The sequence below is a fragment of the Eptesicus fuscus genome, chromosome 13 (genome assembly GCF_027574615.1).
Source record: "Eptesicus fuscus isolate TK198812 chromosome 13, DD_ASM_mEF_20220401, whole genome shotgun sequence".
NCBI classification, from domain to species: domain Eukaryota; kingdom Metazoa; phylum Chordata; class Mammalia; order Chiroptera; family Vespertilionidae; genus Eptesicus; species Eptesicus fuscus.
This window is the reverse complement of record NC_072485.1, coordinates 42972418-42999775: the sequence shown is the minus strand read 5'-3', so window position 1 is coordinate 42999775 and position 27358 is coordinate 42972418. Positions and strand designations below refer to the sequence as shown.

The following is a 27358-nucleotide window of genomic DNA, read 5'->3' as shown; positions in this document are numbered from 1 at the left end:
TATCAATACTATTGTTCTTTCAGTAGCAAAAATCTCTATTGATTCCCATTTTAGAGTAACTATAACACTGTTTTGTAATTTCTCATGTACTTAACTATGTCCTCCACTAGCCTTTAATATCTGGGGCAATTTCTATTGTGGTCACTGTTGCACAGTCAGATCTTGTTTAAAAACAGATATATAGATTTTATAGAATATTTTTATAATAATGAATGGAGAATGTTGGTGGAAGCATATACAAGACATGTTAGAAGCAGAGAGGAATGGGATAAATAGGAATAATCAGAATAGCCAGAAGTTGAATGAGAGGTAAGAATGAGCTTCTTTTCCTTATCCACTAAAATTGAATAGTTGGTGTTGGCCAAATCAACAGGGTAGAACTGCTAGTAATCTGGCATGGCGAGAGCCAGGAAAAGAGGAAAATGAGACTTTTACCAGACCACGGAGGGTCAGAAAGGTTATAGAAACCAGGTATTTTTTTTTTTTAAGTGGCATAAACAGAATAACCATTGACCTAGCAACCACTTGTTGTTATTATTGTTTGCTTGCTTTAGGTTTATTTCTACAATTTGAATACATAAGCCCCAGGCCACTTACTCCTATCTCATCCTCTCTTTTTCTTTCAGAACTTGCACTATTTATTGCCTTATAAGACTCTCAGCCCTGAATTCTGCTTTTCTGTTTCTTGCTTCAGCATGAACATCCATATCAGCTGCTACATGCATGAATTGTAAAGGTTGTATAACATCTTACAATTGAATATAAATCCTTTACTTCTGTGTCACTGAGAATTTTTGCTACCTGTAGTTTTGACTACTGTGAATAATGCTGCAATCAATGATCCTCTCTGTAAAACATGGCCTGTGCCTCTGATATTTTGCTTTGGATGAATTGCTAGAAATAGAATATTATGGGCCTGTTGAGGCAATAATATACTGGAAAATTCACTTCCAGGAAGTTAATACGGATATCATAAAACAGTGCTTAGTCCACCAAACACAGAAACATAACTCTGTGTATTGTAAGGACAGAAAAAGGCCTCTCTCTTCCTTTGCTGTGGCCTTCCACAAGTTATGAGAAGCACTTGGTAGTTAGATGCCAAGATTGTTGGCTCCCCTGATTCAAGCTGCCCCTCTATTCAAACAGGGGGAGGAAATAAGACTATACTCTGAAGGTTGCATTTTTGTACCACCACCACCAACAACCACCACCAGCACCCCCCCCCCCCACACACACACACACACACACACACACACAGTTTTAACAACTCAGGGATAATTCACAACAGGGAGCCTCTAGTTAGTAGAAGTTCCCTCCCCCCACCCTTTCAGATAAGCCTTTTTGAGTTCTTCATAACTTTTGTGCTAAGCTTGTTTCACAGGCTTGGGAAAAATACTCATAAGATACCTCCTTAGGACATTTGCTGGACTGTCTCTTGGAATGCAAACAAACTAAATTTTTAAGACAACCCTCCCTTCTGTCCCCATTAGCTCAACTTCAACACAATCTTCCTTCCTTTCTTGTCTCCTAGCAACAGCAACTGCTGGCTCTTTCAAAAGTGCAAGCCACTCTTTCTTCCCTGCCCTGTATTGACTAGCAAATCACAGGCCCTTTTTTCCCTTAGAAAGTAAAATAAATTTCCTCTGCATCTCTTCTCTTAGTTGTGAATTCCTTCAAGCCCACATCATTGGCCAAACCCTAACATGTATTATGTTTTAAAAAAATATTTACTGATTTTATAGGCAAGAATATTTCACTATTGACTGTAGTAAAATGTTGACACTCAGTAGATAATATTTATTGCGAGTCCCTATGGCACAGTTTTCTTGTTTCTATTTCTGCTCTTCCTGTTTGGATTAACAAGTTTGGAAAACATTAATATGAAGGTAAATGACGTCACAGACTGTGGTATGTCTCCTGGGGTGACTGGTATTGATATTGACCACTGCATATTCCTGTTGCTAAGTGATTTTATTGAGGGACACTTTGCTCAGACTTTTAAAAGATTGAATCAAATTACCAGGGACTCTTCTGCTAGGCTGGGGGAGAGGAGGGCAGTGAGAAGAGCCACATTTTGAAAGTAGTGTGCCAGTGTGTGTCGGTGCTATACCGGTACGCACACCAGTTCCAAGAGCTTGCACCAAGCGCTGGCGCAGAACGTACGTGATAATCCTGTAGTAACTATTGCTCTGAAAATAAAAGTCACATTCTTTCAGCCAAAGTAAAAATAAATGTAATCATTCCCAAGTCATTTCTGAAACTAATGGGAAATCAGTCACTGCCCTAGAATTTGCCCAGCCTGGTAGAGAAAATGTTTTCAAATGTCTCAAGGAGTTCATTGTAAGGAGACACCAGAGAACAAAACTTCATGTGTCAAATATGAGCTTACACAGGTGACAATGTGTTAGCAAGCATGTGTGCTGTAGGGTTTAGAATGACTTGAACAGTAATTAGTATTATAAGGAGGATGTGAAGATTCTCTAAACCTTAGAGTCTAAGGAATGAATTTTAAAAACTGAAAAGGTCTCCAAATAGCCCAAGATTTGAATACTAGTTGTGACACTTATTAATTGAGAGACCTAAATAATTACTTAAACCCTTTAATCCTTGGTAACAGAATAAGTCAAAGTAATAATGGATTCTTCTACCAAACTTATTATCTTCCAGTTGCGTAGGTCAAAAGTCTGAAATGAGTCTTACTGAGCTAAAATTAAGGCATCTGCAGGGCTACATTCCTTTCTAAAGAAATAGAATAAAAACCCTGGGAGAGAATAAAAACCCTGTGTTTTCTCCTTTTACAGGCTTCCCACATTGCTTGGCTCATGATCTCCTTCTGTCATCTGCAAAGCCAACAACAGTGAATCAAGTTCTTCTCATGTTATCATCTTTCTAGTTCTCTACTTTTAAGGATTCATTTGCTTAGATGAGACCCACCCACATAATCCAGGATAATCTCCCCATCTCAACATCTTCAACTTGAATCATATCTGCAAAGTTCCTTCTGCAACTTGAATCATATCTGCAAAGTTTCTTATGTAAAAGTAACATATTCACAGGTTCCAGGCATTAGGATGTGGACATCTTCATGAGTCATTATTTTGCCTACCATAAACATCTGACATAATAGATTGGACATAGAATGCATAATATGATATTGTTTTGTTGTTACTGTTTTTGTTGCATTATAAAGAATAAAATTTCAGGCCAAGATATTTTCCATGGTGAAACAGATTGGGTGGTGGGGAGATAAGAATGGAAACCAGGAGAATGGTTAAGAAACTGCTAAAATTAACCAAGTAGAAGATACTTGTGATTTGGATAGGGGAAGCATTTTTGGAGGTGATGAAGCATGATTAAATTCTGGTTATGTTTTCAAAGATATTGGAAGGATTTTCGGGTTTTTATACAGAGTGCAGGATGCAGAAATCAAGGGTGACTCCAATACTTATATACTCAAGAGTGGTCCAAAAATGGTGGAAATGTCTGAGGTTCTAAGGGAACCATAAGTCTACATCGATCTACAGGGACTATTTACTAAAGACTAAAGAGGGAAACAGTTATCTCACATCAGATGACATTGCTGGCCAGATCCATCTACCCAAATTCTGTGATATAAGATGCTCAAAATTTGAACACAGATGGGAAATAACTATTGTGATTCGTTTTCTTCTACCTAGTGGGGTGGGATTTCAAAATAGAAAATAGCTTGAATTATAGAAAAGTAAATAAAACTTTACTTCTATACACCTAACTTGTGAACTGAGATTTTTACCTACTATATTCATAAAGCACTTGGTTCATGCCTCAAAATTCACTTTATTATTGGTTATCAACACTGATAATCATTGGTTACCTTGTCTGTTTTCTACACTAAACTGGGAGACCCTGGGCAGTAAAAACTATGTTGTATTTTTTTTTAATTCCCATTACTTAGCATTAGCATAATGTTTGAAATATAGGACACCCTGTGTAAATATTTACTAGATACTTGTATGGATAAATTAGTTATATCAAATCAGAAAATGTGTTGTTGTTTTTTTAATGTAATACATGTTAGGTTTTGGCCAGTGACATAGGCTTGAAAGAATTCACAACTAAGAGAAGAGATGAAGAGAGGAAATTTATTTCACTTTCTAAGGGAAAAAAGGGCCTGTGTATTATAGTCAATACAGGGCAGGGAAGAAACAGTGGCTTCTTTTTAAAGAGCCAGTGGTTGCCGTTGCTAAGAGCCAAGGAAGGAAGGGGGACTGTGTTGAAGTTGAGTTGATGAGGAGGAAGGGATGGTTGTCTTAAAAAGTTACAGTTTGTTTGCATTCCAAGAGACAGTCCAACAGATGTCTTAAGGAGGTGTCTTATCAGTATTTTTCCCACGACAAGTGCTGGCGCGGATGCAGAGAAAAAGGAACCCTCGTGCACTGCTGGTGGGAATGCAGACTGGTGCAGCCACTGTGGAGAACAGTATGGAGTTTCCTCAAAAAACTAAAAATGGAACTCCCATTTGACTCAGTGATCCCACTCCTAGGAATATATCCCAAGAAACTAGAAACACCAATCAGAAAGGATACATGCACCCTATGTTCACAGCTGCACAATTTACCATAGTTAAGATTTGGAAACAGCCTAAGTGCCCATCAGCAGATGAGTGGATTAAAAAACTGTGGTACATCTACACAATGGAATACTATGCTGTGGTAAAAAAAAGAAGGAACTTTTACCATTTGCAACAGCATGGATGTTACTGGAGAGCATTATGCTAAGCGAAATAAGCCAGTCAGAGAAAGATAAATATCACATGATCTCACTCATTTATGGAATATAATGAACAACATAAACTGGTGAACAAAAACAGATCCAGAGACAGAGAAGCATCAATCAGACCATCAAATCTCTGAGGGAAGGTAGGGGAGGGTGGGGGTAAGGAGGAGAGATCAACCAAAGGACTTGTATGCATGGATATAAGCCTTACCAATGGACACAGATAACAGGGGGTTGAGGGCATGAGTAGGAGGGAGAGGGGGGGCAATGGGGCAATAAGGCCACATATGTAATACTTTAATCAATAAAGAAAAAAATAAAATAAAATAAATAAAACAAGCTTAGAACAAAAGTTATGAAGAGTTCAAAAGAGGCTTGTCTGAAAGGGAGCGGGGAAGGAACTTTCTACTAACTAGAGGCTCCCTGTTGTGAATTATCCCTGAGTTGTTAAAACAGCAGGGAGGAGGGGGATGCAAAAATGCAACCTTGAAAGTATAGTCTTATCTCCTCACTCTATTTGAATAGAGGGGCAGCTTGAATCAGGGGAGCCAACAATCTTGGCATCTAACTACCAAGTGCTTCTCATAACTTGTGGAAGGCCACAGCAAAGGAAGAGAGAGGCCTTTTTCTGTCCTTACAATACACAGAGTTATGTTTCTGTGTTTGGTGGACTAAGCACTGTTTTATGATATCTGTATTAACTTTCTGGAAGTGAATTTTCCAGTATATTATTGCCTCAATAGGCACATAATATTCTATTTCTAGCAATTCATCCAAAGCAAAATATCAGAGGCACAGGCCATGTTTTACAGAGAGGATCATTGATTGCAGCATTATTCACAGTAGTCAAAACTACAGGTAACAAAAATTCTCAGTGACACAGAAGTAAAGGATTTATATTCAATTGTAAGATGTTATACAACCTTTACAATTCATGCATGTAGCAGCTGATATGGATGTCCATGCTGAAGCAGGAAACAGAAAAGCAGAATTCAGGGCTGAGAATCTTACAAGGCAATAAATAGTGTAAAGAAATGATGCTAAGAAGCACAGGTAGGTTAATAAAACATAACTACTATGAATAGCAATTGCTGCTATGGAGTCAAGTCTGATTTACATTTACAAAGGGTGATGCCATTTCACAATCTGGTATAGAATTTCATTTTTAAAAAGCCTCCTCAGAGTGGCTGTTAATGGGTATGGGATTTCTTGTGAGAGTGATGAAATTTCTTACAATTGGACTATGATAATGCTTATTGCACAAGTCTGTAAATTTACAGACCTATTGAATTGTATTTATAAATGGGTGAATTCAGTGGTATGTGAATTATATCTAAAACTGTTTTTAAGCCCTTCCATAAAAGAGCACAAGGACTGAAAAAATTATATCAGCCTTTGAAGCACATAGCCACAATAAGTAATTGCATAATGGAACAGATATAAAAAGACTATCTGAGGGGGAAAAAGGAAGTCTTCTGGGAACCTCTAGACACTGGAGACTCAGTGAGTTACACCACCACGAGGAATTGGTCTCTCAGCTCTCTGACTGTCTGCAGCCAAGCTGGAACAAGTCTCGTAAGCTCGGATCTCCCCTGGCATCTAAAGCCTCCTCAGCCTTCTAAGTCAGCCTGAGAGAACTGGCTCTGTAAGTAAAAATGTTTTGTTCAATGAAAAGGCTTAATTCTGGATTAGCTGAGATGTCTTATCCATAGGGGAGAATTTCCTCACATTGTTTAAAGTCAGATTAGACAGTGAGGTGATGGACTGAGGTAGATGGTAGAATTATAGGATTATTTATTATTAGGAAATATGTGTTTTGTTCATCCTGGTGTAGTTTGGTTAACTGGTTGTTTGTTAGTTATATGACCTAATCATTGTGCTAATATATTTAATGGTTACTGGTTTGGTGCTTGAGAAACCAAAAAGGTTGTCAGGGGCTTAAAACCTTATTTCTAGCCCTAGCCGGTTTTCTCAGTGATTAGAGTGTCATGGATTCAATTCCTGGTCAAGGGTACATACCTCTGTTGTGGGCTCAATCCTGATCCCAGTCAGGGTGTGCGTGGGAGGCAACCAGTTGATGTATCTCTCTCACATTGATCTCTCTCTCTCTCTCTCTCTCTCTCTCTCTCTCTCTCTCTCTCTCTCTCATTTTCTCCTTTCCCCCTTCCACTCTTTCAAAAAATCAATGGGCAAATATCCTCAGGTGGGGATTAAAAAAAAATTATTTCTAAGCTCAATGTTTCTTAATAAAAAATTGAAAAAAAAGTGCCAATTTGAACAACTACTTCATGCCAGGCACTGCATTAGGCATATTCTTCCTTATAGATGAGGAAACTGGATCAAAAAAAAGTTTATATTACTTGCAGGTGACAATGGTTCTTAAGAACATAAGCCTTGGAATTTGGAAGAACTGATTTTAGAATCCCAGCTCTGACATTCACTAGTTGTGAGGGACCCTGAATATGTTTCATAACCTCTCAGATTCTTTATCAGAAAAGATAATTTAAAGTTAATTTAATAATACTTGCCTCATAGGAATTAAAAAGTAAGATTATAAAGTGCTCAGCACAGTAACATAACATTCAAGTAACAAGCTCCAATCAATGGTAACTATTGTTATGATTAATGTTTTTATTAGTATTGCTGTATAAGGTCTCAAAACTACTTAGTGTTTGAGAAAGGATCTGAACCCACAGCAGTCACACACATCGACAATGGCTTGGATAATAGTGATAATGTCATATGGTCTAATTTAACAGTTAAAGATATAAACATGAGTTGCAGCTCACAACAGTGCAACAACAAAAAAAGAGAGAATCATTGTGATCTCAGTGGACAGAAAAATTAGTTGAGAGACTGTAGCTCATTTCTCACAAAAAAAAAAAAAAAATGAAGATTGTGCATGGATTGGAGAGGATGGATTGAACAGATCTGAGGGTGATTGCAGTGCAAAAGAGTAGCTTGGGAGCCCTAGCCAGCTTACTCAATGGATAGAGCATTGGCCTGCGGACTTAAGGGTCCCAGGTACCATTCCGGCCAAGTGCACATGCCTGGGTTGCTGGCTCGATCCCCAGTAGAGGGTGTGTAGGAGGCAACCAATCAATGACTCTCTCTCATCATTGATGTTTCTATCTCTCCTTCTCTCTTCCTCTCTGAAATCAATTAATTTTTTTTTTAAAGAGTAGGTTGGGGGAACTTTAGCGCCTCTTCCTAATAGTATCCACTAGTTCTCCTTTATTCTTTGATATGAACAGTTACATTCTTTCAATGTAAGAAAATGCAATTAAATACAGCTTCAAGTACCCACTAGCAACCATATTGCTATTCCTTAGTCTTCATATGTAGACCACCTGATGCTCTCATTTTTGACATTTCAAAAGTAGAATCAATAATAATTTAATTAATATTTGCATGTAGGGGATGAGAGGGAGGAGAAGAATGTGTGTATATGTTTGTGTGTGGGAGGGAAGTAATGCTAGAATTTAATGTCATTTTGTAACAAATAAAGCATAGAAGAGAGAGAGAAGTTGGAATGGGAGAAGGAATACCCTGGGTATGGCTCATATTGAGGTGGAGTTATCTGAGGGATTGTGATTGAAGATGCCCCTCAAGGCGAGATAAAATTTTATTCACTGGCACTAAGCAAAGAGCTTTGATTTGTTTTCCAAATTGATCCCAGTCATTTTCCTAAATTGTTGATGTGATCTCACTCTAGTTCCAAAATTTGTTTACTGCCTTCAACCTTGCCACAGCTTTAAAAATTCTATCAACTTTTGAAATATAGAACTCAGGAAAGGCCACAATTAGACTTCAAATTTGCAAGTCATTTGGATATAAATACTATTTAATACCCTGGGAATAACTAAGATATCCCAAGGAGAGTATAATATCTGGGATAGCAAGAAAAAAAAAGAGAGAGAGAGAGAGAGAGACTTCTCAAAAAGAAACACACACAAAAAAGCCCAGATAGTGTGGGTCAGTAGGTCATGTGAGCATCAGCCCATGAACCAGGAGGTTGAGGTTTGATTCCCAGTCAGAGAACATGCCTGGGTTACAGGCTCAGTCCCCAGTAGGGAGACTGCAAGAAGCAGCCAATGAATGATTCTCTCTCACCATTGATGTTTCTATCTCTCTGAAATCAATAAAAACATTTTTTTAAAAAACAGACTTCTAAGGAATACCACAATTAAAAGATAGAGTACAAAAATGTTGTTTGGTAAATGGAAGTAGTGGGGAGCCCACAGAATAACTGTCTTGAAGGTAATGAAGGAGAAAGTTTCAAAGAGGAGGTGGGCAACATGGAAGAAATTTGAGAAGAGGGGGAGGGAAACAAATCTGAAAATAAATTTTTGGATTTGCTGTTTAGAAAGTCATTGATGGCATTAGTTGGAGAACTTTCTGTGAGTCATTGCAGAAAATTTTCAGATTGTTACTGAAGGTGAAGCAGATTGTCCAAAGAACATTTTTTGTCATAAAATATATGGCAGAGAATGGGGGGAGAAACAGGATTTGTCTTACTGCCCTCACTAGCTAAGCACAATGGCCAATTATGAGATATGGTTAAATATATCTTGGGTGAATTGAGTGTGTGTTGAAAATATCTATAGAAAAGTGTGTCGGGGGCCGGGGGGGGGGGAGGGGCGCAAAACTTGAATATTGTAGAATGCCAAATGAGAGCCAATGTTACAAAATAAGATACTAAAGTGGAAAGGAATTTTGTTGGAGTTAAATCAGAAGAGATGAGGATGATTCGTTTACTTATTCATAAAATATTTGGAAATGCCTGGCTCTTGATGCTCTGCAACTAAAATCTATGTTCCTTATTCCTCCCTTGGAATGCAAGAGTTTCATGTCCTTGCCTCCTGCCAATTCCTTTAGCTTTGCATATGAGGCTCCAGCATAGTGTTTTTCTTGTATTTTGTTATTTCACTCAGCCCCTGCTTATGTCTTTATGTCAAAAACACTGTTTCCTGTTTTTCATCCTTGTGAACTCACTTCTGCTCATCAGAACTTTACACAGTTATATTTTATCTACTCTGTTAAGATTTCTTGGAACTAATAATTCTTGAACACACACAGACACGTTCTTATATACACACACTATCTGTCACCCCACACTATTTTTGTCTTATCCTAAATAAAGAGGTAATATGCAAATTAACCTTCACACCCTCACAAGATGGCTGCATATGACCAAACCGGCAGGGGGGTTAGTGAGGGACAACCAAACAACTGAAGAGCAGGCTGTGTAGGGTGACCAGGCCGGCAGGGGGGTTAGTGAAGGGCGACCAAACGACTGAACAAGCAAGCTGCGTGGGGTGACCAAGCCGGCAGGGGGGTTAGTGAGGGACAACCAAACAACTGAACAGCAGGCTGCATGGGGTGACCAGGCCAGTGGAGAGGCCGTGAGGGGCGACCAGGCCGGCAGGGGGAGCTGTTGGGGGCAACCAGGCTGGCAGGGGGGGCAGTTAGGGGTGACCAGGCAGGCAGGCAGGTGAGCGATTAGGAGCCAATGATCCAGGAATGTGAGAGGGATGTCCGGGATCGGGCCTAAACCGGCAGTCGGACATCCCCCAAGGGGTCCCAGATTGGAGAGGGTGCAGGCTGGGCTGAGGGGACCCCCCCCCCATGCACGAATTTTGTACACCTGGCCTCTAGTTGCTTAGAAGCATCTTATCCTTGTGCACTCTACAGGTAGCAGTAGAGTTACATATCCTCTGATATGTAACTAATACAGTGCCTGGCATGTAGTAGGTATTCAATATTGGCACTTTTTCATTTCTTATTTTCATAAGAATTACTGGGCTCTTACTAAAAATAAGGTTTTCAGCTTTAAAAAGATGAGGTTCTGCTCAGCTTATGTGGCTCAGCGGTTAAGCATCAACCCATGAACCAAAAGATGAGGTCCTGGCAAACTCTCTGGTTTTCTCAGACACCAAACCACTGTTATTTTACTTGCTTCGTATGCTTAATGCTGACACAATACAGTGTGTGCTCTGTTTGTTACTGAAACGAACTAGTGTTTATGATGAGTGGAATTACTGGCTAAGAAACGGAATAAGAAATCCCCTGTGTTGGAGCCCAGCATGAATGAGGAGCAAGTGCAGGAAGATGTAGGAGGGGAAAAAGGATTTGGATGAGCTCCCTTCTGCCATACTCAGCACAGATCATTCAACCTAAACTCTATGTTATACCTCTGATATCCAAGCCAGAAAAGGAAGGGAAGAAACTGATAAGAAGAATGCAAATGAGCAAAATTCAAATGTGACGCCAGGTGCTGCATTCTAAGGGTCACTGCAAAGGTTAGATACTGTAGACACACTGCGCTGGTGCCTAAGCCATTTATTATCATTTAATATGTGTTCCATACATTATAAATATCTCTCCTGTTTTCTGGCTTCCCAAATCATCCTAAGATTCTCTGTATTCTATACTTATGGCTGATGTAATACTGCTGCTCTAAAACCCCAATCTATTTTTCTCTTATGTCAACTATACAGGAAAACCAACCTGCTACCTCTTTATCACAATTTAAACATTCCAAAAAGAATGAAATATGATCTGCCAGTCTTTGGTAAAATGTCTTTATTTAGTCCAGACATCTCTGACAAGAGGAATGAAAGAAAAGGTCACGTAGTATAAACATAGCTACAAGCAAAGGGCCCCCGGGAAGAAAAATTGTGGGCTGAGAGAAATACAAAAAAATAAAAAATAAAAAAATTTTAAATCATACTTACTACAGCAGCTGAAAACTTACAATTCTCTTATCAATTTAAATGAGCTATTCATATTTATGTAGCATATAGATATTCATCTTGGGTTTCTTTGGGGTTCAATAAAATTATAGGTTTTATTTTTAAATTGTAGTTTAAATTAATTGTAGTTTAGATTAATTTTTTAAATGTAGTTTTTTTATTGTTCTAGAATTTCACCTTGGAATTCTGTACTTATAATTCAGCATGTCCAACTTGCAGAATACCACATCCTCTTCCATCATTTTCCTGCTAACTGGCGTTCCTGGGCTGGAAGCCTTCCACATCTGGATCTCCATTCCCTTCTGCTTTCTCTATATAACAGCCCTCTCGGGAAACAGCCTGATTCTCTTTGCCATTGTCACTCAGCCCAGCCTCCACGAACCCATGTATTATTTCCTCTCCATGCTGTCCACCACTGACCTCGGCTTGTCCATATCCACCCTAGTCACCATGTTGGGTATATTCTGGTTCAATGCCCGGAAGATCAGCTTTAATGCCTGCTTGTCACAGATGTTCTTTATTAAACTCTTCACTGTCATGGAATCCTCAGTGCTGTTGGCCATGGCCTTTGATCGCTTTGTAGCCATCTCTCATCCTCTCAAGTATGCAACCATTTTAACTGATTCCAGAATAGCTCAAATTGGAGTAGCAATTGTCATCAGGGGGACAATGATGCTGACACCAATGGTAGCCCTTCTGAAAAGACTGTCCTACTGCCGCAGCCTCGTGCTACACCACTCCTATTGCTTCCACCCAGATGTGATGAAGCTCTCCTGCACAGACACCAAGATCAACAATGTGGTGGGGTTGACAGCCATGATCTCTACTGTTGGGGTGGACTCAATCCTCATCCTCCTTTCTTATGTTTTGATCATTAAGACGGTCCTCAGCATTGCATCCCCAGAAGAGAGGAAGAAAGCTTTCAGCACATGCATCTCCCATATTGGGGCTGTTGCTATTTTCTATATTCCATTGATCAGTCTATCCTTTGTTCACAGATTTGGAAAACAGGCTCCACCATATGTACATACTATGATTGCTAACACCTACCTGCTGATCCCACCTGTGATGAACCCCATCATCTATAGTGTGAAGACCAAACAGATACGTAGAGCTGTGATAAAAATTCTCCATTCCAAAGACATATAGACTCAGAATTCTAGCCACTCTACATCAAGTCATGTTATTAAAAAATAGAACTAGTGCTAGATAAAACTGAGCAAAAATTTACAGATTGGGTAATATATAGAATATCAGCTAGCTTGACTCCTTTATTTTACAAATGTGAATACACAGACATAAGAATGTGAGGGCTACCTGGCTGGCATAGCTCAGTGGTTGATCATTGACTTATGAACCAGGAGGTCACGGTTTGATTCCCTGTCAGGGCACATGCCTGGGTTGTGAGTTTGATCCCCAGTATGGACATGTAGGAGGCAGCCAATCAATGATTCTCTCTCATCATTGACGTTTCTATCTCTATCTCCCTCTCCTTTCCTCTCTAAAATCAATAAAAATATATTTAAAATTTTTTTAAATAGAATGAAAAGAACAAACAGCCTAAAGCCCTAAGTCTAGAATTTCTTCTCCCCATCACCTTTCATTCTAAACTATTATTAATCCTGCCAACAATCCTTTTTACTTAATCCACTTCATAACAGTTAGAACAACACATTATGAAAAAAATCACTCCTTTATGAGATTTAGGGAGTACTTCCTAACTGTAATAATAATTTTAACTAACATTTATTTCCTTTGACCAGTCATAGCTCTAGGTGTGTTTTTTACATATATAACACATTTTTTTAAGTTTTTTTTTAAATATATTTTATTGATTTTTTACAGAGAGGAAGGGAAAGGGATAGAGAGTTAGAAACATCAATGAGAGAGAAACATTGATCAGCTGCCTCCAGCACACCCCCTACTGGGGATCTGGGCATGGGCCCACAACCAAGGTACATGCCCTTGACCGGAATCGAACCTAGGATCCTTCAGTCCTCAGGCAGACACTGTATCCACTAAGTCAATCCATCATCATCTTAGACCTGAAATATAATAGCCTTCTGATGGATCTTTCTTCATCCACTTTTGCTTTACAGTCTAGATAAGACAAATACACAAGACAAATCATGTTCACTTCCTCTGTTCAACATGTTCCAGTGGTCTCCTCTCTTACCCAGGGAATATTCAGTCATTATATGTTATATCTGACTCCTCTCTATCATCTCAACTGCTCCAGCTACTCCCCCCTTTATACACTCTCCTACATCCACACTAGCTTCCTGAAATATTCTTCTCCCAGGTAGCTGCTGATTTACTGTCGCACTTCATGTAGGTTTCTGCTTAAGTGTCATCTTATTACAGGGCTCTTGACATAAAAATAACAACACCTCTCCCTCAATTCCTGTCTGCATTCACTCTCTTTTCTACCCATCTTGTTTTTAGTTGCTAGCACTTTCATTCCTCAACATACTACATATCTGTTTATTTCTTCTCTTGTTCCCCATTACAAGGTAAGATCACTGAGTATAAGGCCTTTGCTTCATTTATGGCATCTTTCAGACCCTGAAACAGGGCCTATCACATAGTAAAAATAATAAAATCTCTGATGACCTAGCTCTATTTTTCTCTCAAGCTTTATTACTTCCCCGGTATGTGGTACTCCAGGCACAACAAACAACTTGCATTTCCTTAACCCTGATTGCTCTATCTGACTTCATTCCTTCAACAAGCTCTTACCTTCACCTGTGTCACCTTCACTCTCTCCCTTCTCTTGTCTTAAAAGTGACTTTCCTTCTGAGGCTTTTTCCTGACTGCTCAAGTCTGGCTGGTGTCCTTTCCAGGTGCTCCTACAGTATCTATGCTTTTTTCTCGTGCACAACTTCCCTCTTCAGAATCTACTGCAACCAGCCCACTTCTATGCCCACTTCTCAAGACCAGGGACAATATTTTATTCACTGTTGGAAACTGGTGAAAAAGCTCAGATGATGTGGAATTACAAAGTGGGTGTTTATTTCTTTGTTTCAACACACCACTAAGATGGGGTATGGAGAGAGGAGGGGGAGAAAGAAAAAGAGTAATGTAGACTAGAGAAGAAGGGTGAGAGTACTCAGAGTCTTACAAATAGGAAAGAGAAGAAGGAACTTCAGTCTCAAGATCCAGATGGCCAAGATGTTCACACTACTTCTCAGATGTCTCCCCAACCTCACCCACACACACTAATGTGTGAACAGCCCCACTGCCTAACAATTTTGGAAACTTAAAAGCTTTTATCCCTAGGGTGTGGGTAACAGGGACACATCAGGAATGGGTGGTATGCAGAGCAAATGTGTTCTGACTAAGGAGGACATGCTCACATTAAATTGGAGACTTTCCCAAAAGCCAGTAGTTTAAGGAGAAAAATAAAGGAAGATACATGACCACTGTTGTAGCTACCGAACTCAGAGCCCTTAAATGTCCTATAGGGACCTATGAAAACCCTTAAATGTCTTATAAGGGCCTATGTGACTCAACTCCCCATCACCTCTGTGCTTTCATCTCCCTACTATTCTGCCCCTTGTCTGTCTACACAGGCACACTGACTTCCTTGTTGTTCCAAATATCAGATACACCCCTTTCTCAGGAACTTTATTTGTAGTTTCTTGGTCTTCTTCCTGAAATGGCCTTTCTCAAATATCTCCATAGACAGATTCCTCACTCCCTTCAGGCTTCTCGTCAAATATTTCCATGATGTGAGCCCTTCCCTGACAGCTTCACTTAAAATGTCAACTGCCCCCTGATATTTATCTGTTCCCACATTCCCTTTATTTTCCTCCTTCAACTATTTAACATGCTCTTTGGTTTTTCATATTAGCTCCATGTATTTTCTGTCCCTCTCCATGAGGGTGGGAGTGGAGGGAGGAGGGGAGAGTGTTTCTGGAGGGCTGGCTGTCTATTTTTCTTTTTACATTGTAAGCTCTTGATAAATATTTGTTGACTATGAATGAATAAAGAGACAGAAAAACTGGTTATCCAACTGATATTATCACTAATTAACTATGTGACGTAATGCAAAGAGCTTTTATCTCATCTGATCTTTATCTGTAACACAGGTGCAATAAAGAGTGATTTCCATACATCAAGGTCTGTTTCATCAACGGAAAGAAAAGATGGGAAAAGAAAAGCTGAAGAAGTGGATGCCCTTATTTTGAATGATGGAACTGCACATTTTGGGGCCTACCTTGGTTCTTAAAGAGAATATGAACTCCTAGAGCCCAAGGACCTAACTAGTAAATGCACATTGGCTGCTGTGTTTGGCAAAGTGGCTAATGAGGAAGAGCAGTGACTGTGGCTGACTGAGGGAGTCTGAGTTACCTGGAAGAGTGGAGACAGATTGGTGAGAGCCCTGCATCTGTAAGTGTGGGAGTGATGGCAGAGGCAGGGGCCCTTATGATTTTCCCTCCCCCCAGACAGAAACAGTGGGAAGCCTGTGGGAGTGGCACTCAAAAGGACATGGAGATATTTTCCCTGTCTGCCAAGCCCCTGGAGCCCCAGCCCATGCTCCCACAGCCTGTTCCCATGGGCCTCCTGGGCAACATTATAAATAGGCCTGTGCCTGAAAGGGCAAGCCAGCTCCAGCTGTTTTCTCTGCACCGTTTTCAAGTGAGTGCAACCTCATCTGGGGTTAGGCAGCCCAAATCCTGCATCCTAAGGGACCTTGAAGACCCCACACACTGCCTCTTGGCAGGGCAGGGAAAGCCCTTGCATGCCACCTACACCTCCATGGGCCAAGAAGGAATGTCTCAGAGCATTAGCAAGTGAGTATAAATGCAACAGCCACATTTGGGCCCAAAGATAATCAGAAATTGGGTCTAGCCAGGGGTCACCTTGGGCAAAAGGCAAGACAACCTGGGAGGGAGACATGAGGTCTTCTGGGATAGGTAACTAGGGAAACAATATGATGGCCCAAAGTCTTAGACTGCTATCAGCAAAGCAGAAACGATGTCCTGCAGAGTGAGGGGTCAGGACAGTGGCTGACTGTGGCCAACAGAGACCCTTATATCTACCTATAAGTGCTACATGCAGTGGGACGGGTAGGAGGTCTTGAAAAGGAAGAAATATGTTACTGTGCTCCTCTTGCTTACCTCCATGCCTACCCTTTTCTGCACCTGGGCCCCATTTCTCTTGCACACAGAGGTCCAGTGATATGGCCTCCCTCCGAGGAAGTTACCTTAGCATTACCACATACTTATCAGCCTGATTTGTTTGGATTTCTGAATCTCCTTTCCCCAAGTTACCTATGTCAGGTACATAGATGGTTGGATGGATGCAAGATATAAGCTTCCTTTGATCTCACTGAGGGATGCAATTATCTGCCTCTGAAAAGGACTTTTTTATTCTCTGACAGCAGCTAGGGTCCAAAGTTAGGATCTGTGCTTGTCAAGGAGGGTAGCTGTTATGTCTTTGCACATGTTCTGAGGATGGATAAGAGCAAATAGCAGTCAGAGGTGTGGATTTTATCATCTTTAATCCCTGGATTTGTTACTACTAGTTTTTCTCCAATGGGGATAATCCAAGTCAAATCTTTTAGTTCTCATCTTATCATATTTATGTAAGACTGCTGGTTTCCAAACTCTCTCCACTAAGGCCAAATGGAAGAGCATCTCCCAGTAGCAGTTAATGACTGCAGTTAGGAGTGAAGAAGAATCTTGGCAAGATGAACAGTTAACCTGAACACAATTGAGGAAGACTCCTTCAGAGTTTATTCCCAAAATTCAGAGGTTCTTATTAAAGCCACGTCCTTAGCTCTTGAGAGACAATTAGCTCTAAAAGCCAGGACACTAGGGAGCCTAGCAGGGAAACATTTAATGAAGTCAGAGCACATGTGTTTAGGGTTGAGGAGGTTGTGGACAGAACAACACTTGGTTTCTAAAAAGGAAATGTCTTCCCTAATATGAATGCCTTGTTGGCCAATGTTCCAGGTAAGACAAAGCTCTAGGAATATCTGGACTCGGCCCAAGTTCTTGGGGCAATAAGAGTGGCCTTGTAGGCAGCTTTCACGTGTGTAGGAACCCATCAGCAAGGAGAGAGAGAGGAGCCTTCACAGGGAACATGCCAGACACCTAAGATCTGTTGGAGGCCCCACACACTGCCAGCACTTCTATCTCCAGAGAAGTCATTGGAGGGAGCTCCTGCCTTTCATTCAATGACCCCCAGATGATTTTCCTTCTTTTTCTTAATAGATTGACTTTTGGCCTTTTTTGCTTCATATTCTTTTTCCTTTTAATTTTTTAAAAAATACTATTGTGTTTCTTTCTCCCCACCCTGACCTTAGACCTGGGGACCTAGAATCCTGAAAAATTGCAAAGCAAAATAAATAAATAAAAAACCCTCCCTATCCTCAATATACCCTTTATTCCATTCTCTGTTTGATTTCTACTTATATTTCAAAACTGAACAGAAGGATCCTCTTTTTCAGGAATATGATCGTGCTTCTCCTCTTCCCATGCATTAAATGCACACCTTATGCTAGCACATCCCCAAACCCTAATAATTTGGTTACTTGTCCCCTTTTCACTCTAAGCAGGGCATCTGAAGGGCAAAAGGTATCTTTCACCTCTGTATCAACAGCATCTAACAAATAACCTTATATATAGTATGTCATGTAAGTCAATGTTTATGGAATGAATGAAAAATTGAAGAAAAGAAGGGAGACAGGAGAGGAGAAGGAAGAGGAGGGGAGGGGAGGGGAGGGATGGGGAGAGGAGGGGAGGAGAGTAGAGGGACAGAGGACAGAGCCATATCTGGAAGGAGTTCCCAAAAGGGTATCTCTTAACACCTATCTGAGAAAAGGACCACCCAGTGTCCAGACAATGAAGGTATGGGCCGGGAGAAGGAGTCTAAGGGAACTTGAGGAGGATACATTTTGGGATAAGCATGTTCTTTCCAGGTTCCCTTTTAAAAATATAAATGGACCTGGAGAATAGTGACAGTACATGAATTTGAGCTGTCACTTTTCTCTTTGGAGAGGGCTTCATAGCTTATGAAAGAGCCTAAGAGGCTTGGAAGAGGGAGGAGAGAATAAAGGAAGAAGGGCTGAGGTGCATCAGTCCCCAGGTTTCCAGGGCTGAACTCTCTGACTGTGCTCCATCTCCTACCAGGCTGCCAGTGTGACCTGACCCTCTCCGGTGCCCCCTTCTCCGTGCCAGCTATGAGTTCCTGCAACTTCACACACACCACCTTCGTGCTTATTGGTTTCCCCGGACTAGAAGAAATCCATTTCTGGATGGGCTTCCCTCTGCTTTCAATGTATGCTGTGGCTGTGTTTGGAAACTGCATCGTGGTCTTTATCGTAAAGACTGAACGCAGCCTGCATGCTCCCATGTACCTCTTTCTCTGCATGCTGGCAGCCATTGACCTGGCCTTGTCCACATCCACCATGCCCAAGATCCTCGCCCTCTTCTGGTTTGATTCCAGGGAGATTACCTTTGATGCCTGCATTGCCCAGATGTTCTTCATTCATGCTCTCTCAGCCATTGAGTCCACCATCCTGCTGGCCATGGCCTTTGACCGTTATATAGCCATCTGCCACCCATTGCGCCATGCTGCGGTGCTCAACAACACAGTAACAGCCCAAATCTGTGTGGTGGCCGTGGTCCGTGGATCCCTCTTCTTTATCCCACTGCCTCTGCTCATCAAACGGCTGGCCTTCTGCCAGTCCAATGTGCTCTCGCACTCCTATTGTGTACACCAGGATGTGATGAAGTTGGCCCAAACAGACACATTGCCCAATGTGGTCTATGGTCTGACTGCCATTCTGCTGATTATGGGCGTGGACGTCCTGTTCATCTCCTTGTCCTATTTTCTGATTATACGAACAGTTCTACAACTGCCTTCCAAGTCAGAGCGGGCCAAGGCCTTTGGAAACTGTGTGTCACACATCAGTGTGGTATTGGCCTTCTATGTGCCTCTCATTGGCCTCTCAGTGGTACATCGCTTTGGAAACAGCCTTCATCCCATTGTGCGTGTTCTCATGGGTGATGTCTACCTACTCCTGCCTCCTGTGATCAATCCTATTATCTATGCTGCCAAAACCAAACAGATCAGAACTCGATTTCTAGCTATGTTCAAGATCAGCTGTGACAAGGACCCTCAGGCTGTGTGAAGCAGGTGACCCTTACCACTCCACTTTCCCTTATCCTTAAGGGCTTGATAATGACTTACTAATGCTAGCCAATAAGCATATCAATGCTTTTCTCCGGTTTGATCTCCAAATTCTGTCTCAGCTCAGAGTGAAATTTGGGGAGATATCGTAATTCCCTTTCATAGGTCAAAAAGTTATTTATATCTTTACTATATAAAAAATGTAAGTAGAAAATCCACCAATGCTCCAATAACTACTGGTATAAAAAGGAAACATAAAGAAGAGTGACAAAAATACAGTTGGCTTTGAAACAAGGGACAAATTACTCTATCTGACTAGTAATCCAAGGTAGCATTTTTGTCTATCAAATTAGCAATTTTTATTAGTGAGAATTTACAATAAAAAAGGAGATTATATTAAAACATATAGTGTCCCAAAAAATGTATACATACTTTAACAGCGATAACTCACTTAATTTTCACTCTTTTTCAGGTTTAACTCATTTGAAATAATGAATGAAGCCAGACTAGTATTGAACAAAGAAACTTATCCTAAAGTACCACTAGACAAAATATAAAGTTTGTGGTACGAAACCAGCAATAGTCGATGAATTGAGGGCACACAAAGACCGAACAAAATGATTCTTGATATTTGTGATTGCATTGCTTCGTATTATTAGCAGTGCCGGGACCAGAATGATCATCAGTTTGAAAACAGGCATTGACAAAAAAATTTATTCATTTCTGTAGATTCTTTTAAATTTTGAAAATGAACTGTATGTTAATAATCATTGACTTTATAATCATTCAAAGTGTGTATACATTTTGGGGACACCCTGTATATTCTTGAACATCACAGCTGATGAAATAATTGGCATTATGAAATAAGAACTTTAAAAAGTTGTATGCTTTAATGCTGAAATCGCACTTTTGAAAATACATCCTAACAAAATATCTATAAGTGCAGAAATGGGTTTTTCAAAACAGATATTAATTACACCACTATTTACAGTAATCATATACTAGAAATCTCCTCCCATAATATGTAAAAGTAAAGAAGAGCAAACTCAAGTGTGGTCCATTTACTTAATGGAATATTATGTGAAATAATTCATATTAAAGAAATATTACATGGCCTTTAAAGACTCTGCTATAAAATGAAACATGTTATAATTTTAAGAAAAACAATAGACACATGATTGAAACTAACTTGAAAAATAAACCATGCCTTGAAGGAAATGTGCTCAAATTATTAGTGACTTATTTTTGTTCCTACTTTCTAAATTTATTTATTATGGAGGTCTTGTTTAGCTGGCATGTATAACTTTTTAAATGGGGAAATAAAACAGGTAACTTATATAAACCAGGGCTTATCACAGACCTCACAGTTTGTTTACTATACATTACCTGGAAATTTATCTAAGCCCTAAATAATAATGTCAATGAACATATCGTGAGTGCTTACAATGTTCCAGGCACTGAAATGAGTGTTTTATGGGTTTTATCTGATCTTTACAACAACTTTCTGAGGTAAGTATATTTTTGTCCCCTATTATAAGTGAGAGAAATGAGGCTTACATTAACAAGATAACTCATACAGTTTGTGTGTGCTATGCTAAGATTTGAAATTACATTTGATGATCAAATATAGTTACTTAATTTCCTTATTATATTGCTTGCTGTTTAACATCTGCCATTTATTTCCTCAGCCTGTGCAAATTCTCTGTTTTCTCTCTGCTGTGTGCTTAATGAGATGAATGACTATGTGTTTTGAGAGTTAACCCCGCCCTTGTTGTGGGCAACAAATCCAGATTACTTTTCATGTTTGACAACCACCTTTCATATTCTACACCCTGCTTCTTTCCAGATTAAGGGAGAATAACATTTTTGTCTATTTACCTCTTGCACCTTCTCAATCGTGTCTCCCTTTTTTTTTTTAGTATATTTTGTATCTGTCAAACAGTTCAAGTGTCTAAGTTTTAACTTAGCTATCATGAGAAGGCTAAAAGGCTAATTCCAATGTAACCCTGATGTTTGGGGGGCTAACAATCTGAATCTGTGCCCATAACCTAATGTACATTCTTGATAGCCTATAATTAAGTCACTGCCTCTTTCCTCCACAATCTGGTCTTGCAAGACCTGATACCTAAATGCTCACATTTTACAGAGGCCATAAACCATGAACCCCTGGAGGGGGTTATCAGCGCTGGCGCCAGGCCAGGCCCTTAGATATGATCTCAAGATCCCCATCCCAACCCACGGGGCTTTTTGCAAAGTCTGCAAAAGGTCCGGAAGTCCCATCCCACATATGGGGGACAAAGAAAGCAGAGGGGTATAAAGGGAGGGCTTCCACCATATTGGTTTGCTCAGACTCTGGAGGCAACTCCTCTGAGATCACCATCGTAATAAAGCTGTGTAACTCCATTTCTCTAAGCGTCGCTTGGGTTTCTTTGGTCTTCTACAACAATAAGATATAATAAAATTTTATTTTAAATTTTGCTAACTGTTATGCCTATTGATTTTATAATTATAGAATCCTATAAACTCAGATTTGAGAGCTTGTTTGTAGGTTCTAGCAGGAGAGCGCAGCTACTCGTACACCCTTGACCGAAGACCGGTCCTCTCCTCTGGGGGGAAGCGCGCAGCTTCGGGAGGGACGCACATGGATCGGTGAGGGAGGAGGGGGACACCCGCCTAGCCAGCCAGATCAGCCGAATCAACCCTGGCGATCAATGGGGTGACAGATGTCGCAGCCAGATCGCCCTCACATCCTAAACTCAGATTTGAAGGTACAAGAGGTTTCCCACCAGTGCAGGAATCCTGATAGGTACCATTTGTAAAGATGCTAATGTATCTTTTCTCAGGATCTGATGAGAAGCTGAAATCTGACTGCAATTCTTGGGCCTATGTTTTCCCTCAGTAGCTTCACTGAACAAACCTTGGGTGGGGGACTTGGGTGGACAAGCCATGGTGGAGACTCCAACCTGTGGGCTCTTGCTTAAGAGGAGGGAACCTCGGATCATTCAACTGTGATTCCCTGCTCAGAGCAGTAAAGTCATGCAGCCAATCAATGCAGCTAGAACAGGACTGAGGGAAAGAGAGAGGATGGAAGAAAGCTGTAACTTCCCTAAAGAAACAAAGAGATGCCCATGCTCTGTGAAAATGGAGATTCAGGTTTTTGGCCTCACTCCAAAAAATGAGGTCCCCACAACCTCATTCTTCCTGTGCATTCCTATATCTCAGTTAAACCCTCCTGCCTACTTCCATATGCCTAAGAGCATGGCCAAATAGACAACTTAATAAAGTGGGTATCTCCTACACCCAATTTCCTCACTGTGTTCCACCACAGTCCAACATATATTCATATTCTATTTCTGTCTTTCGAATATACTTAACCCCACTGGGTTGTATACTTTAAAAAATTTAAATGATAAATTTTATATTATATATTTTACTACAATACTTACCAAAGAAAGAATATAAACTATTTCCTTATCAATGTTATGTCAAGAACATGTTGAAATGATTGTATTTTGGATATATTGGACTAAAGAAAATATGTTATTTAAAGTTCCTTAATACATGGCTTAGAGGGGATGATATTTAATGCATTACAGAGAGACATAGCCCTGGAATGGGATTTGGGAGCTCTGGGCTATTGTTTCTGTGAGTGACCTTGTCTAGTTGATGTAATCTCTGAGCATTAAGAAGCCATGAACAGTTCCAAAGGGCCTGTGAAGCTGAAAACCTTCAGGGACCCCTTCCCTGAGGCCACACCTGCTGTATTCCCAAACATGGTACCAACTCAATCTCCTACTCCCTGAATCTACCACTTAAGGCTCTTTCCAAAAACCAATCCTGCTCTCAAAGATTGGGGATTGTCCGCTTCAGGAGGTATTCACAGACTCTCTAAAAGGAAGCCCAGTCCAACAGAAAGAGCAGACAGTTCTGTGACTTATGAAGTCAATCCACCCTCTGTGAGGCTTGTTATCATCATCTGTTTATTAGGGATGATCACAGTACCTACCCATCAGTGTTTTATGAGAATTGTGTACAACCATCCATGTAAAATACTTGGGATAGTATTTAGTACAAAGTATGTAGTCAATAAGTATTCATTATTATTACTTCCATAGAGGAGCAAATAATAATCCCTGCCTGACAGGATATTAGAAGAATAAAAATATGTGTTCTGATGTGACAATCAAGCCACACAGAATTTTTTAAATCACTCATTGAGTCACATTAGCCTGAGAGTTTGGAGCTTAAAAACAGCTTCCCATCCACCCACCCACCCCACCCCACCCACACACACACACCAGTACCAGGTCTGAGGTTGAGGGATGGGTAAAAGGGAGTAGTATGGTGGATGAAAGAGGTGGGATTGAAATGGGATTGAAATGACTGATCTTATGCACTAGAGGATGAAGACCAACAGAAAGGTCATAGTTTTCAAAGCTGTTCCAGAAAAACATAATTGTATTCTAGAGCAGTGGTCAGCAAACTGCGGCTCGTGAGCCACATTCGGCTCTTTGGCCCCTTGAGTGTGGCTCTTCCACAAAATACCACGTGCGGGCGCGCACATACAGTGCGATTGAAACTTTGTGGCCCATGCGCAGAAGTCAGTTTTCGGCAAAAGAAATTTCAATCGTCGTACTGTTGATATTTGGCTCTGTTGACTAATGAGTTTGCCGACCACTGTTCTAGAGGATGACAAACTAAAGTGGGGTATGGCCACTGTTTATTCCTTGTTCACATGAACCAGGGTTCTGAGAGAGTGTTTGCCTTCTGGGTCCCATTGATCAGGAAGAGCTTCCAGGAGGATACCCTCTGGGTGCTTGAGAGCTGAGTTAACAGGTGGTCCCAGACAGGCAGCCGCTCCGCTGCTGTGAGAGAATCTGGGCCTCAGGCAATTGCTCATCACAGTGAGTATATCTTTCCCAGTGAAAAAGTGTCTCCAGGGACTGAAGACGGTAAAAACACTGCCCCGTTCCCAGCCATGTTTATGTTGGCCTGGTCAGTGAAGGGCACTAGTTTAGGTAGCCAAGTCCCCTTGAGAGCCAGAGTCTGAGTGACGTTGCACCATAACTAGAACAGTACATCTTCCAGTAATTTCATTGAGGCTCCCATCTCTGAGTAGTACATCATTTATCCCAAACTGGATTAACAAAAAATAAGGACAGATCATAATTTTTTTTTGTTTCTAGTAAGAGTGCTCTCCCAGCCTTTTTTTATAATTGAAGGAAGGCAAGATTTACTCTCAGTACATGTTTATGACCAGAGATTACCAGCATCACATATTTGCGATTCTTTCCCACAATGATCACCACCAATTCTTTAGCTGGTGCCAAAAGTCATGCCCAATGGTCATTTCTTTTAATGTCATTCAATGTTAAATATTCAAAAATAATTTCAGTGTTCCAGGCCCTGTAAGAGGTGAAGAAAATCCAAAATTAAAGAATAGAGGATATTGTAGTGGGTGTCAAATAGAATCCAAAAGATAAGAGATAGTAAGTGTTAGAAAAGGGAACCCTGTGTACTGTTGGTGAGAATGTCATTGGCGCAACCACTGTAGAAAAGATGGAGGGTCCTCAGAAAATTAAAAATACCGTTATGATCCAGCAATCCCAGCTTTGTCTGGGTATATATCCAAAGGAACTGAAATTATGTCAAAGAGATACCTATACTCCCATATTCAGTGCAGCATTATTCACAACAGCCCAGATATTGGAAACCACCTAAGTGTCTGTCGATAAACAAATGGATAAAGCAAACGTGATATATGTGTTACACATATACTCAGCCTTGAAAACAAAAAAGGAAATCCTGCCATTTGCGACCAGATGAATGAATCTGAAACATTGTGATAAGCGAAATAAACCAAACAGAAAAAGACCAATACTGCATGGTATCACTTACATGTGGAATATGTCTCTGCCTCAGGTGAGTCCAACAGGCTTCCGCTCCTCCTGCAGGAGCGGGATCTCCTTCGCACGTGGTCTAAGTGTAACTGGACAATCAATGGGTCCGGGCTGCCTGTCGCTACTTGAGCCAATTGAGCAGAGACAGGGTTGAACCGTATATGAGCGTTTGCATGGGAGAGCAGCAGGTCAACCGCAAAAATCTGCTCTTCCCTCCCTCTCCCCACCATAAGCCAGCTGCTTATATTGGGTAGAAGGAGGAAGATTACACGGGGAAGGAAGCAAAAGGAATAAGAATGGGTATGCAAAATGGGCAGTTTACAGGCAATGTGGGCTGGGGGTTTGCAAAGGCCTGCAGGTATGCAAAGGGCTGGGGGGTTTTCAAAGGGCTGGCGGCTCTGGTTTCTGCAAGAGGTTGTTCATCTTTCCATCATAATAGGCAGCTCCTGGATGTGGAGGATGGGCCGAGTTTCCAGGTGAGCTTCCAGGTCCCAGCCAGGTTGGAATGCGATTCCTTTAATCAGAACAAAACAATCAGTTATAAGATAAAAAAATTCTAAGGATCTGTTTAATATGGTTTTCAGAGTTAATAATTCAATATTGTATAATTGAAATTTGCTGAGAGTAGAACTTAAATAGTCTCAGAAAATAAAGATAAATACGTGAAGTGATGAATATATTATTAACTCAATGGTGGGAATCCTTTCACAATGTATATGTATATAAAATCATCACATTGTACATTTTAAGTATATTACAACTTTATTTGTTACTTATACCTCAATACATGCATAAATTAACTCAAATTGATCACTGACCTAAATGTAAAAAAATTTTTAATGTGAGTATAAATCTAAAACTTTTAGAAAAACATGGGGGAAAATCTTCAGGATCCAAGGGAAAGCTTTCTTAGTATTGACACCAAAAGCATAATTTATTTAAGAAAATTTTCATAAATTGGGCTTTGTTGCGATTAAAACCTGTTGCTATATCGAGATTCAATTAAGAGGATGAAAAGACAACCTACAGAGTGGGAGAATATATATACAAAAGTTTCCTTAAGAGGAAAAAAGTAGACAGGCTAGACCCAGTTCAGCTGGGAGAGTGCAACCAAAGTCAAAGAGAAGTCAAATGGGTCCATAGAAAACAGCTCCAGGTCAATGACCTTAGTCCAAATTGATTTATGAAACATCTGAGGCCACAGCTATTTTGGGGGTGAAGAAAGAACAAGGACAGGCCTTGTATGTGGTGAGAAATAGAGCAAGAATTAGAACCCATGTCTGACTGGCTCTGTAGTTCTGATGAGGAAAATAAGACTTTATTTGGGGGGCGGGGGAGGGGGAGGCTTAGCAGCCTGACTCTGTACCTAGCTAATTAGTATCCTAATGCACATTCTTGTTAGCCTATAATCAAGTCTCTGCCCCCTCCTTAATTATCTGGTCTTGCAAGACCTAATTACCTAAATCAGGGGTCCTCAAACTTTTTAAACAGGGGGCCAGTTCACTGTCCCTCAGACCATTGGAGGGCCGGACTATAGTTTAAAAAAACGATGAACAGGGGGGAGAGATCAACCAAAGGACTTGTGTGCATGCATATGAGCCTATCCAACGGTTAAGTTCAACAGGGGGTTGGGGCATCCGTGGGGAGGGGTGTGGGATGGGAATGGGGGGATGAGGACAAATATGTGACACCTTAATCGATAAAGAAATTTAAAAAAAAAAAAAAAAAAACGATGAACAAATTCCTATGCACACTGCACATATCTTATTTTGAAGTAAAAAAACAAAACGGCAAAAACACCCGCAT

The 27358-nt window shown here is 40.5% G+C and overlaps 2 protein-coding genes across 2 annotated transcripts; both read left to right on the top strand.

Moving 5' to 3' along the window:
• Nucleotides 1-11714: 11714 nt before the first annotated feature.
• LOC103304315 (olfactory receptor 51F2-like) lies at nt 11715-12659 on the top strand. The gene has a single exon (XM_008161230.3). The coding sequence runs from the start codon at nt 11715-11717 to the stop codon at nt 12657-12659; it is 945 nt and encodes a 314-aa protein (XP_008159452.1).
• Nucleotides 12660-18657: 5998 nt separating this feature from the next.
• LOC103304316 (olfactory receptor 51E2) lies at nt 18658-19653 on the top strand. The gene has a single exon (XM_008161231.3). The coding sequence runs from the start codon at nt 18700-18702 to the stop codon at nt 19651-19653; it is 954 nt and encodes a 317-aa protein (XP_008159453.1). The 5' UTR covers nt 18658-18699.
• Nucleotides 19654-27358: the final 7705 nt, after the last annotated feature.